We start from the raw sequence: 14,883 nt of genomic DNA on the forward strand, positions 1-14,883 counted from the left end.
CATGGAAAAAATGTGAACTCGTTTTCATTATCGAAATTTGTTTATCGATACTTTCCGCACTAGTCGATAAATGCCAACGATGTAAGTTTTGAAGGACGTAAACTTATAGTCAGATTGATATAATATCTCGTAAATGTTAAGAATTGTTATAATTCCAACGGAATATCATTGTAATGGGATAAAGCTACGTAAAAATTAATAAATGCCATTTTTAGACGCCTCCAATACGTTTCTAATTTAATGGTGACGCCATTACAAGTTTGTCTCTTGAGAATAACTGTCAGTGTCATAGGGATCATCTTAGGCCGCGCCGGGTATAGTACACAAGAATATTCTATAGCGTGTGTATGTAGGTTCCATCAAGCGAATTAAACAGAGATTTAAATGTAAAATGTGTCCAGGTCACGCGCTAGCCCACGCCAACCGCTTGACTCCGGCAATTGGATAATATAAGGACAAATTGGGACCCACCGTCATGTTTCCCGCCCCACTCTTGCTTTCGAGAGCACTCTAACTCTAGTGTGATACTGTGCTAGCCTCTAACAGGCAATGTGGATGTTCTTTTATTTGTAGCAATTCGAACATTGATCAAGTGCAGTATGTTAATGGCCCTCGAATGACAATAGCAGCTGATTTAAATAATAAAACTGATGATAAATTTAATACTGCATAGAGAAGCTTGATTAACGATTTGTATATTTTACATTAAGACTTTTAATCGATCATTCATCTCACTACTGGCTTAAAATGACCATATTGAAGGAGTACAAAAGGACTTAACTCGATGATTGTACTTATAACTTAGCGCTCATTGAAGGCGTCGACGCATCATTCTATTTCTGTTCGTCAGGTCCAATAAATGGGCAATAAATCAAAACACTCCATGCTTAAGTGCACTTGCGACAATTTCGCTGGACGGATGAACGCGGTTACGTTTAAGGGGCAAGGGGTGAGGACAGGGGTGGGTTGTGGAGGGGGGCTTAGAAATGTTGAATGGCCACGCGCATGCGACTGGTTCACCTAATGAGGAAATAGGAATTAGCGGGCGACGCTTCTGAATGCAGTTCTTTATTAATGTAACATGTTGCGACATTTTATTTTATGTAAGTGTTTTTGATTTACAATATGACAATAACAGTGATATTGCGATTTTGTAATCAATACTTTCTGATAAAATGAAACAAGTAGAATTCTCCTTGTTAATCTCAACTGTATAAAAAACATAAATCACGCTCTTGTTATGCTCTCATGTAAAAACTTTGTTTGTACAATTTATTATCGTACCTACGACTCATAATATGCTACCTATGCATATGCAATGAAAAAATTACATAATGGTATTTTAAATGTCGAATTAAAAAATAACCAAAAGTCAATATTTTTATGTGAAATATAGAAAACATTTATAATGTAATCTAACAATAGATGGATTCGTCTTTTTATACATTCATGCACCTGCTTACAAGCTTTAATTAACACGTCTTATTATTAAGTCTTTAATTTTAACAAGGAAATGCCTACGCCTTCGCCTTTGTCTAGATATAGCCCTAATCTAAATTGCCTATAGCAACATTAGAGCTAGTCGTTTAATGTGAATTAATCCGTCTGTCTTTTCATTTATATTAATAGCATAACATTATTTATCTCATGGCGCTTCTATCAATTAAGGAAAATTTCAGAGGAGTATAACATAATAATAGTAGTTATCTTCTTTAATATATATAAATCTCGTGTCACAATGTTTGTCCTCAATGGACTCCTAAACCACTTAACCGATTACAATAAAATTCGCACACCATGTGCAGTTCGATCCAACTTGAGAGATAGGATAGTTTAAAGCACAAAGCGGGCGAAGCCGCGGCCGGAAAGCTAGTATAATTATTAAATATGCATCATTAAAACTGTTCTCATAAAAAGCTTTTTTTTAGGAACTGAAAAACTTATCCTAATTGCTTAATATCCAATTAAAAGCAGTTCATGTTACATTCGTATGGTAGATTAATTAAATTTACCACTTAAATTCTAGTTAACTTATGTTTTTAAGTAGGATTTCCTCCTTTCACCATAACTATGGTGGTCAAAAATCTTAAAGCTTGAATAAACAAAGCTAACGAATCATTACGAGTTAATGAAAGGGCCGAGACAAGTTTGTAAGAACACGCATATTTCAATTAGCCGTTCCAATTACTTGGCCGCGATAAACGCTTCATTAGGCCCTTTCTTATGAAAGTTCTCATGTGAAATTATTATGTCAACTTTATTAATAGCTTACAAGAGAAAAACAAATAACGCTAACTGCTTTGAATTATCGAACCGGGCTGTAAATATTGTAGGAACATTTACGTTTGAATATAATTAGAGACCAAAAGGTTTTTAATACACACTATCGCACTATCATCACTATGGTCATTGCAGCCGTATAAAGCCCTAAAATTTATTTTTTCATTTAATGGTAACCTTTTATAAAGGTACCAACTCTTTATCATCTACTTTTATGGAGAAGTATTAGAAATACATATTAAACCTATGGATTTAAAAACTAAAACGTAAGCTTTGTAATTACATCAAGGATATACAATAAATGAAAATAACTTCCTAAAGAATACCTTATCAACCATTTCACTATTTAAACGAAATTGTTCTCATAGCAATGCAATATAAACGAAAGCGCTCTACCAGCGTAAAATCGAATAAATTAATACGGTTTCACGTATATATTATTTCGAGTAACCGAGCATTGTTCCCAGCATTTAATGATATAGTATTTATGATATGGTAGTTCGTTTGAATATTCATAAACAAAACACTCCAGAGCCAATGGCCGAACTCATTACAATTCCGTTGCATTTGAAACATTGTTTTGATGGTTTTGCTCTACTGACTTGACGAATAAATTATTCAAATTCCCGATTCAAACTTGAATATTACAACTGTTTCCCACGTTTACGTCATAATTTAATATTCTGTTGAATTATGCTCCAATTTTAATTGATGTCAGTCATATTATGTCAGTAAATTTCACTGCGCTTTACATTTTATTATTGTTTATCAACAAATTAAATGACTGGCGATAGTGATTTATGATAATTTATTATATTGTATTTATTTTACGTGCATATTTATGTTATTGTATATGTAATTGTTTGTTCTGTATACAATGTAAACATATAATTACTAGCTTATCAATTAAAAGACTTCAACGAGCAAAAGGTAAATAATCTATAATATAAAAATGAATCGCAAAATGTGTTGGTAAGCCTAAGCGCATAACTCGAGAACAACTGAATCGATTTCGTTAATTCTTTTTTTATTACATTTCTTGAAGTACGGGGATGGTTCTTATGGGGAGAAAACGTAAAAATGTACCACGGGCGAAGCCGAAGCCGCTAGTAAGAAAATAAAAATTCGTGTAAGTTTTATTTACAAAAATATAATTAAATACAATAGATTACTTAATTATAATAGAAATAATGAGTTAAATAGACAATTATAATATGTATTATATGAAGATACTACTATTTCTCACGTATATCATACTTTTGACTTTAACTTCCGATAGGGATATGGTCATTTCCGAACGCATAGGCAATGAACCGGTAAAATCGGTCCGTTGAATTCCTCTACATTGTACAAAAATATATATTTATTACTGTGAGAACCGTGGCCTTTTTGTATCAACATTGAAGATAGAGATTAAAAACATCCTGGGATTCCATATTGTAGGATATATAACCATGGGTACATATTCTAGAAGATATCAAAATAATGTGGTTATAATTAAAATGGAAGAAGAGAGGTGATAAAGTGTCAAGTTTCCTTATTAACGAAGTTGTAAATTTGATACTTAATTTGGGCTATGACAAAGGTTGAACAGAACTGTGCTGTAAGATGTTCATAATTGAATAGATAAATCAGTTACATTTCATTAAACTCGGACCACAGCCGCTCATTGTTAGCATTGCTAGCATTGAATAACAAGGTTCGAAGTAACTCCAATGACCCTTTTTCCTCTGACTCAACATATCGACGCATTCATTTCAAATTGCTTCTCCGACCTCGAGCGTCGCTCGCGATACTTGCAGATTTTTTATTCGGGATTGTTCAATAAAGTGGCGGGATGAAAACTAACTCTAAAATAGATCCGAGGGGAGCTGGCAACTAGCAGCTTCCTTCCTGCGTCCATCCGGCGACGACTCTCACGCGACCCCCGTCTGCACCATAGCGTACCTCCGACGTATGGTGGATGACCATCTAATAACCCTACTTCCTGAACTTTGCACTGATCCGCGGGTTAACAACCCGCTCATTGCAATTTACATTGATATCGATGATTATTGTTTCAAAGGGAGTATCGGTCTCATGATTTTGCAACAAAATCGAGGGAGAAACAGTCTGATGACGTAATTGAATCGCATGGTCATTAGTTACTAATTTGACAATTTATTTAAAATTAAAAGAAGCGATATTGTAGTAGTATTAAAAGATAGTATTGTATTTTAGTATTAAAAGAAGTCTTATTGTAAATGATAGCTTATTGTACATTTACATTTTTTAAACACATACCTAAGTGTACAAATGAACTCATCCTAACTTTCGCCGTATCCATATATCACGTAACTTCAAACAGGAACTCGTGTTTACAAATAAATGTAAAGGAAAGGCAGATAATAGACATGTAAAAGTATACGGATTCATTACCAGCCACGCTATGAGTCCTTCGCACGTTGCCTCTGTTGAGAGATGTTACCAGCATCCCAGTGATGTGCGTTTTGACACTACACCGTGATACTTGATAACTTTTAGCAAACTAACAAGTGATAAACAGAGTTTTCAAAATATTATTGTTAGATAATTACATTTTGATTTGTTATATTTAATACAACAATTATGTTATTAGTAAACATTTTTAGAAATGACGCAATTCAAATAATGTAGAACTTACTCTTCCCCAACTAATCTTCCTTTTATTTATTTTTTTACCTAGTTGATAAATTTCGAAATTGCTTCAATACGTTAAACATGTTACTCATATTTCCGACAAACGAGATATACTTAATATTACAATTTAAATAAACACAAATTCTGACAAGTCAATTGAGTCCATTTATAGAAGCGAGGGTGCGCGCCCCAACCTACCACTTAAGTGTTTTTGCGATGCGTCTGCGTAAATTGACCCAAACTGATAATTTTGACATTAACCAGTCGTAACTGTCAGAATTTGGCGGGAAATGTATGCTTTATGTCTGGGGCAACATTTGGGTGTGATGGATCACAAACAAGAATAGGTACATTCTATTTTTTTAATACAAAACGTCCTTTCATACTCTGTATCCATCCATCCATCCATCCATTCAGCCCGGATAAGTCCACTGTTGGACGAAGGCCTCCCCCATAATGTGCCACAGTTGCCGCATAAGCTCTGCTTCCATATTTACTATAAATATCTAATAAATAATTTATAAAATACTACAATATATAAGTAATTTCAACGGAAGATATACAGGAAATAATTTAAAATAAGGTTAGAGCAACTGATGTGCATATTATAATAAACCAATACAATTCAAATAAATAAATCATCATACACATTATAAAAATGATATTCGTTGTCAAATATGTACAATATTGTAACAATAGAAACTTGTATAATGTGTTCATAACGTGTAAAGCTGGCATGCTCTAGTTACCGCGGTCTCATCCTGCAAACGGGTTCTCTATTAACTTACATCCTTGCTGAACATTGTCCTCTCTATAATTGTGTTGCTATGTGCAAATCGTAGAATGTTCTCGAATATATTTAATTCGCATATATTTTATAATTCACTTGTTCCAATAAATAATTAATCCAGACACAAATTTGAACATTTTATATAAGTAACAGATAAGATTTAAAATAAATCGTTAGGATTTTCATTTCGTTCTAAAGATACGTTGCTAGGAAATTAAAATTTATTAAAAAAGAAACAATACTTTATAAATACATATTATCTTAATGTTTAATACTATCGCATGTTTTTGAACCACTATTCATTAAATGTCTTATATCGCGGAAAAAGGTCGGGTCAATATGATGCGATTCACTTATCAATCAGTAATTATAAACGTAGGTAATTATTTTCATATGGCAACTGTTGCTTAATGCTCACCTTTCTGGGACATTTTTTATCATTATTGTATTATGCGTTCTATATACAATAATCGAGCATCGAATAAATTTTAAATAAACGGACTTTTTGCAAGTAATAAGACATAACAATATGATAACTCCTATTTTGATAAAATATAAAAGTATCTCATTTAATGTCGTGTACATAAAGTCTAATATTAATCCTCGAAACAAGTGAACACCGTTTATTCCAACAACATAATGGTTACCGCCATTTTACATCGGCAATAGAGACTGACGGATTAGAGTGTGCTCTACATTGTATAACTACGACGAACATGTTTTAGTTTTGAAAGAATTTATGTGGTTTTAATTATACATTAATATTAATTACTTTATGACAGTAATGTATATCATGCGCAGAATGTAAATAGTATGAACTATTTAGAATTTAATTGGGATATTTGCTTGTAAAGTTTCCAAAAAAGTTTTAATTATAAAATGTCCGGTACTAACATTTAAGTGCCTATTCAATATCAAAATGAATTTTCAAATGTAAGTGGAGTAATACACAAAACAATTTCCGTTAAGTCGTTAAATTTTCATTGGGCAACACCCGATATAATGTTAAACAATAAAAATATAAACAAAGTAACTTATCACTAGAAAAAGTTTTATGACGTACATAACAATTTATGTGACATATTCCACGCACAAATTATACCGATACGGGCTTTATTGCTATTTAAAAGTAAACAGTTAATTAATTACCGGGATAGTTGGAGAAAAGAGTCAACACAAACTTTGCCTTAATTCTATGTAATTAAGATCTTATTTGCAAACTACATGTACATACTAATATACTAGCGAATTATAAATTAAAGTTGATATAATTAAAATTGCAATGCCATAAACTTTGAAGAAAAAAGGTTTTCATGTATCATGTTATTATTATTGTTAAATAATTTCGCAATATAAAAAAGAATCTTATGAACGTTTAACGAACGCGAATAGGGTTTAAACAATTTCAGTGTTTATTGAAAAAATAATTGCATAACAATGGAGTTTAAGAATGATAATGCGAAACAACAACATTCTAATAAGAAAAATATTACATCTGACCATATCAAAAACAGAGTTCATCAGTCATGCAAAATATTACAATGTTTATCTTTATTTTTTTACACAGGAAAGTTATCATCACATAGCATAATACGTTAATAGTAATAATTAAGACGTACTTGTTGAACGCTGCAGTCCGATCCACAGTTCACGTCGAAGTGTGTCTCGCCGGTGCGATTCTGTAAAGAAATCAGAAAATTAGTTGAGATGCACAAAAAGTGCGACAGTTTGATTATTTTTTATAATAAACAATCAGGTTCAACTTCCACCGGAGCCCGGACTAATAGTTTCCGGCGTGACTGCGCGCGCGCACTGGAGCGTGCCTGTGCTGATGTGACATCGAGATTCGGCCCTTTCTAGTTTCTACCTGCTCTAGCTATTGCGTATTATCTCAATTTAAACGGTATTTAAATGGAAAAAGTTAATGATTAACGATCGAAGAAGATAATAATTGACTTATGTCCATGACACCTTTATAAGATTTTTATATTTTTTTTAAATCTAGAGTCTAGAGATATTAAGGACAATAATTTTTGGGACACGAAAATTATGTAGTCAGAGTTTCTTTTCATACGGATTGATCATTGATGACTTCATAAATACTCATTATATAAACATATAACTATTAACAACCATAAAGAGTTTATTAATCTGTAATAGAACTAGGTATCAAAATAAGCCGGTTTAAGGTTTTTTTTTTTGCGAGCGTGTGAGCGGAACTGTAGTGGTTGTCCTGCACTTTACTGGCCTCCAACTTGATATTTGATAGCTGTTTGCGGTAACAAATTTGGGCCTCTATTTTTAACCTTTATTAAATGTTTTTTGTAACCTTGATTCCTGTCATGAGGATTTCCGAAATCGCAAAAAGAGCTAATCAAAGTTTTTGCGCTGTATGCTCCCTGTAAAATCAGATTTTTTATAATATTTACTTTAGATCATATGCAATGTAATTAATAATTTTGCAGTAAATTAACTAGGTATGCATACATTTTGGCATAGAGAAGAAACCAAGGAAGAAACTAACATACTCGTACGATTGATAACTTACGTCGATAATTTGACAAAAAGATAAATATTACAGTTTAATCACCAATAACAACAAACTCAATCCTAATATTGATTACTACTTCATTAGACTTTGCATTTCCAAGGACGCAAAAGTATGAAATCATATGTCTGCAACAAGAATGATGTATGGACAATAGACACGCTGCTCTATATTTAGCATGGTTTTGTTGATTACAGCCGCTCGCTAATTGTGAGCAATTACTTGAGCGTTGAACTGGCGCGTACTAATCTTAATTCTTAACGGCTTTGTATTTGTTGACAATCAATAAAACTTAAAGCAAGATGTAACAAGCTTCTTTTAGCCAATAAGCCTTATGCCATATTTAATTTAATCACGTAAATTTCATTGAAGAACAGTAATGGAGATCATCTTCTCTAATGAAAGGCAAGAGGCGTAAGTAACAGTAAAATATTAATTATAAGATTATTATTAGTGAATATTACTTATTTACTCAACGATAAAATAACGCAATAAGTATGTTAATTTACAACGCAGCTTTCCTTGAGAATAAACAGCAGAATCAATCTCTTTTACGCCCATAATATATCATTTTGAGTTTGTTAAAAAGTTAAATTTGTACATATATAGTAGATTATGGGGACTCCTGCATAATAAAGACCTTTTGTACCAAAAAAATATATGCAGTTCTCTGGAAATCAATATTTTGACGCTTTAGCACAAACCTGGAATGGGCATTTTTCGTTGCATCGCGACACAGCTTCCGCTCCAAATTTCTCGGTGATGGAACTGTAATCGCAACCAATTGTCCGAGCGGACAAAGCCAATCCCAGCAACGACAACACTAGCCATTTGTGCCAATTCTGCGGCGCACTCATTGTGCCCGACCGTCGACACTCTCGCGCACCGTCACTCGGCCACACAAAACATGCTTATTGTTTGTTTATCATAACATATCTCCTCGCTTTCCTTAACCGTTACGAAGTCGGGAAATCACAAGTTAAATTTACCCGCCAAAATGGAGAAAGCGCGCGCGTCGATGTATGTACGTACACAAGTGCGGGTGTGGTGTGCGCGCGCGCAACGAAAGCTACATGTATACTGATTACTGAACGTCCGCCCGTGGCTCGCTGCCGCTACGGAGGCTACGATTAATTGGGCGCTACGGCAATTATGATACAACGCTACCTGCCCAACTCAATGAAGTTGCACCTGTACATTAGCAATTATCAGATTTTTTTGCGCAGGTTTATTTTGCTGACATCATTTTATTGAAAAGTAAACCTTTTTACGATTGTTATTTTTTATCCTTTCTAATGATTATTCATAAATCTACCAATATGAAATCTTACAAAGCTGCCGGCTAAGTAAAGTTAATTAAATTTTGCATGCTTATTAAAAGTTTTCAGTGAACACATTCTACAGATTTCATAAATATTAAATAACTTAAAAATAAGCGGATTTTATATTGTTAGTGATTATGTGTGTGTTAGCAATCAATAATACATGACAACAATATAAATATATTCTTCTTAAATTTTATAGAGAGGAAAATTAATCCTTATTTCGTAATGTTTTTGATTTTAAATGATGCGCACAATTCACTATAATTGTACTTTTATATAAGTACTTCAAAATTTAACAAGTGAATTCGTGAAGGGGTAACGATACAAAGTAAAAATTAAAATATCTTAATTAGCATAGGGCTCATTAAGATATTATAATTTTTATATTATAGGAATTATTTCAAGATCTAATTGTAACTAATAATAATTAGTGTCTATGGTAGGATTATTTTTTTATATTTTCTTATAACTTCCGAGGCAACCCACGTGTAAAGTATATTGCATCCAAATATATAATAATTTTTGTAAAGTAGATAAACGAGTAGACATAATATATTCGAATACTTAAGAGATTTTTTTAACATATTAGTAAAGCTTCCTTACCTACAAAAGTATTTGTAGCGTGTAGTTTCTTTATATTGAAACGGCACGCTACACAATACAGATAGGCAAAATATCTATCTGACTTCCTCTTGGACATGTTGGGCAGCAACAGATAGCAGAAATGTTTAAATTAATTTTAACACATTAACATAAATAAAAAATTTATTAACCAAAGGAATAATAATAAATGTTTTACAGTATAGAATTTCCCAGCGCCTTGTGTATCACAGGGTCACTTCAAAGTTTGAAGCTTAAAGACCGATTACCTACTCCGAAATAATACGTCTTCCTTCTAACTTTATTAATCTCGTTGGTAAAATCAAAATTTATAACGCCTACCGCGGATCAAGGTCATACAAAGATAGCAATGTATCAAGAGAGACACGACTCGCTCAATTAATATAACTACCTACATCTTCCTACGCTAGCTGCATTCCGCTCTGGAGATGAGTTCATTGTGTCTCTCTTTATGAACACGTTTGTGCAAATATAATTAGTTTTGTTCACACATAAATCGAAAAAAATGATAAAATCGTTCCAAAATTTTATAAGAATTATTTTTTCTACTTCATGAAAGCATTAGTTTTGAATAATTTTTTAGGAATACATTAACGTTCTGCCCGTGAACGCGATCTCGTGAACTGCTCTAATAAATTGGAAAATTAAACTAAAATGCACATTGTAATATGCATTTCACTTTACCACCCCGTAATTAAGTTTTGCATCAACAAAAAGAAGAACAACTTTGACACCCTTTTTCAGCTCTCAAAGATTAAATCGTCAAGAAAAGTGAAAAAGAAAATTATCGATTCAGATATCCGATGTAACACACACAATACGAAGGTTGACCTATTCTTATTTGAATCGCATTACTTAGCGATTTCTACACACAATTCAATCAAAATGTTTAGTACCTTCACATAGGGCCATGATGATAAAATATGTGGATTTAGCTCCAGCATCGCGGTAGCCATGCTCCAAGATGTAACTGTAATAAAATAAACATTAATCTGACGTTTTATGTGGTGATTTCGTGGCTGTGAAAAAAAGGTGACATGTCAGATTTAATTACAGTATTAGAAATCCCAATTTCGCTTATCTAACGATTTGAGCGATCGTTAGGGAAGAATGGTTTTATTTTTTAAGCTATTGCATAGCTTCTATCGCGGGCCTTGAGCGCGGGGACCGAATCGAGAAATTCCGTAACGAAAAAACCTCACGCTCCCCACTCCGACGGGTGGAAGTGTGGCTTGAAGGCATAGCATGCAATAGCTTTACCGCGGCAGTCTCCGAGTGCCACACGTCATTTTTTTTTTCCCGGGCACCCAACTGGTTATCTATCTAATAGGTAGAAACCTTCCTTTATATTTCAAAATCCTCTCTTGGGCCCTCTACTACAATAAGTACGAAATATGTAAGCAATTAAAAAATTTAGCAGTGTTTAGGAATTAAAAGCGCCATCTATACAAACATATTGAAAATTATTTTTATATTCGATCCAAACGCCATCTATACATGATACGTGGAAGTAGATAACAGAAATGTTGCATATCAACTATAGTAAGATATATAACCAAGAGATGGCAGGATATAAGTAAAGAGGTTTTTAATAATTTACAAGAGATGGCACAACAGAAACTGAATACTATAAAATTATATTCGAATATTTTTGACTACGGTCCCTTGATGCTGTGAAAAAATCGAACTTATAAATTCAATCAAAAGATATAGCCGTTTTCGCAAATTTCTACATTCGTAACGAAATCAAAACCTACAGGGTCATGAAATTTGGTACAAAGTAAAGTCTTAGAGCGTTTTCACATTGTCCGGTCCGATATCGGATATCGGAAGCCGATAGCCGATATCCGATATCGGACACAATTTGCCCTTTCACATTATCCGATAATATCGTCCCGATATCATGAGTGTTGCCAGAAACTGGAAAAGTAGATATATGGAGAATTAAAAAAAACAGTGGATGCATTTATGTTACAAAAAATAAACTTTATTTTAAATAAAATAAATAGTAATAAATAAACTATGTTTTTCAAACCGGTTTAATCTGCTGACTGCGGAGTTTGGATTTGTACCCTCTGCAGAGTCAGAATCTAGTTTCAATATTCAATTTCATTGTGAGGCTTGTTTTTTTTATATGCTGTTTTTCTTTTTTTAATAAGACAACATGTTGTGTGGTCGTAGTGAATTTTAGAACTTTTTTATATTAAATCATGTACGACTGTTATGTTCTTATACAAATAAAATAAAATAAAATTCAACTCAGTATTATAGTTGCAACGAAAAAGACGAAACTGGCAATTATAAATTCAAATTACATTTACAAATGTAGGTGCTGTTATCTACAACAGAACAGTAAATTATCTACGTAGTACCACAGACTAATAATAATATAGCCATATATAATCTAAGCATACGAGCCATGACAACCAAAATAGTAAACAAGCCAAACAAGCTCAAAAGTCGCTGCGCGTTCTTGACAAAATGTAAGGTCGCCGCATTCTAATTCTGAAATTTTAGAGAAAACTAAACAAAATTGCCGTATTGTAAATTTTCTTTTCAATAAAAAGAGTTTGATTTAAAAAAATTCCACAGGATAGATCGTAGTTGTACATACAGGAAAAATAACTACAAAAAAGAAACCGACTTCAAAAACGGCTGGAAAAGTAAAATATAAAAAAGATTTGATATTATTAATTACTTAATATTATTTAGATGTGCTATTTATTATACAGGTTTGATATCGGCGCTAAAACAAAGCACTAAATCTGTGACTCAATGACAACAATACAATAAACAGCTTACAGCACAACAGTAGTCCAAGTAGGAGGAGGAGCGAGGCAGAATGAGTAAATAAAGATAAAAGACACTAATATTTCGAAGATACGGTTGAATTTAAGAACGCAATATATTTTTGTTTACTTCAGTTCAGCCAATTGCCGTATATTATAGGACGGTATTAAAATAGCTCCCGTAAAAATAGTATTTTTAATGCCTTTAAATACTTAAATGAATGTTTTCTTAATAAAAAGGTTTAAAGTAAATGAAAGGATTTTTTTTTACATTTAGCGCCTAGAAATGACTGAAAATACACAAACTAGTGCTTTTTTTGCTGTTGGTATACTACCTTTTTGAAAATTGAGTTGGTAACACTGAACATTATCGTCCGATAGTTCACGGGAATATCGGTGTTGGCTCCGATATCCGATATCGGACCGGACAATGTGAAAGACAGGTACCTAAATCATACATTTTACTTAGCCTCCGATATCGGATATCGGCTATCGGCGCCCGATATCCGATATCGGACCGGACAATGTGAAAACGCTCTTATGACACGGATATTGGAATACTTGCGAAAAACATGAAATTTTAATTAAATTATATAAAAAAATATCTTTAATAATTTTAAAGTTTTCTGTCTGTCCAACACCCTTTATCTCAGGAAATCACCCTTTATCAAGCTTTATTTATATCGAATACTCAAATCTACGGTCCCTAGAAGCTGGGAATGAATAAAACTGATAAACCAACGCAATCAAAAGATACAGCCGTATATGCTGCAAATTATTATCGCAAATTTCGACATTCGCAAATCGCAAGGGATACAAAACCTACACTGTAAGGGTCAATTCTGTACATTGAAAATATTGAAAAAATAAATAGCAGGGGGTGTTACTGGATCGATACCAAGCCCAAATATGTGATTAAAAAAATTTTTGTCTGTCTGTCTGTATGTTCAGGCATCACGTGAAAACTAACGGTTCGATTTCGATGAAACTTAGTATAATTATACCTTATTATCCTGGGCATAAAATAGGATACTTTTTATCCCGGAAAAATGCGTAGAAAAAAAATAAATCGTAATTTTTCTTAATTTTTCCGTGCGGACGGAGTCGCGGGCGGAAGCTAGTCTACAATAAAACTGCTTGGCTTTTGGTTATGATACCTTTTAAAAAAATTGCGTTTATCTAATAACAAAATACAATAATTAATTAGTACCTACTACCTACCTACTTAAATTAACAAATTCTGAATCTGTATGTACATTTATTAAGATGAGTATTTTGCCGCAATGAGATAAATAAGTAGGTAAAGTTTGAGTGCTTTTGTAAGTTATCAACGTTTTAACTTGCAAGTTACATGATATAAGATAAATATGATTATAATTTAATAATAATATCGTCATAATTTACTTATCACTCCTAGTCCTATGGCCAAACTCATTAGGTAAACATCATCGCGTTTCGGCCACTAATCGATCGAATATAATGTTATATCATCATGATGTAAGCAAAGTATTATGTATGGATGTTATACTGACAAAAAATAGTCGTTGTTAGTCTGATTTCCTAAGACATCTAAGAGCCGATTTTTCAATCCTTGGTTAAAATTTATCCCTCGAATAAAGTTTTACACGAACATATTAAAATATCACCTGTAAACTGTCAAATACGGACAATTATAATACATTTTAGAAATGGTAGTTTAATACGTTATTCGATGAATAAGTTTTAACCAAGGATTGAAAAATCAGCCCTAAATCTTATAGCCAAAAACGCAAAAATCACTCCAATATTTTAATAATCTGAAAGAGACCAACAGAAATTGTAAATCAGGTATTCTCTATTTACAAATTTTTAAACAACCATTTTTTTTCTTTA

General features: G+C 32.8%; 1 protein-coding gene across 1 annotated transcript in view; it reads right to left on the reverse strand.

Annotated features, from left to right (window-relative positions):
• LOC123697052 (proto-oncogene tyrosine-protein kinase ROS) overlaps window positions 1-10,660 on the reverse strand; it is a 39,483-nt gene extending 28,823 nt beyond the window's left edge. Inside the window, exons 1-3 of the mRNA XM_045643470.1 lie at window positions 10,618-10,660; window positions 8,981-9,186; window positions 7,348-7,407 (exon numbers count right to left, since the gene is read on the reverse strand). Of these exons, the coding sequence (XP_045499426.1) occupies window positions 7,348-7,407; window positions 8,981-9,186; window positions 10,618-10,660 (309 nt within the window). The remainder of the gene's footprint in view (window positions 1-7,347; window positions 7,408-8,980; window positions 9,187-10,617) is intronic.
• Between the last annotated feature and the right edge of the window lie 4,223 nt (window positions 10,661-14,883).

The sequence above is a fragment of the Colias croceus genome, chromosome 13 (genome assembly GCF_905220415.1).
Source record: "Colias croceus chromosome 13, ilColCroc2.1".
Lineage (NCBI taxonomy): Eukaryota > Metazoa > Arthropoda > Insecta > Lepidoptera > Pieridae > Colias > Colias croceus.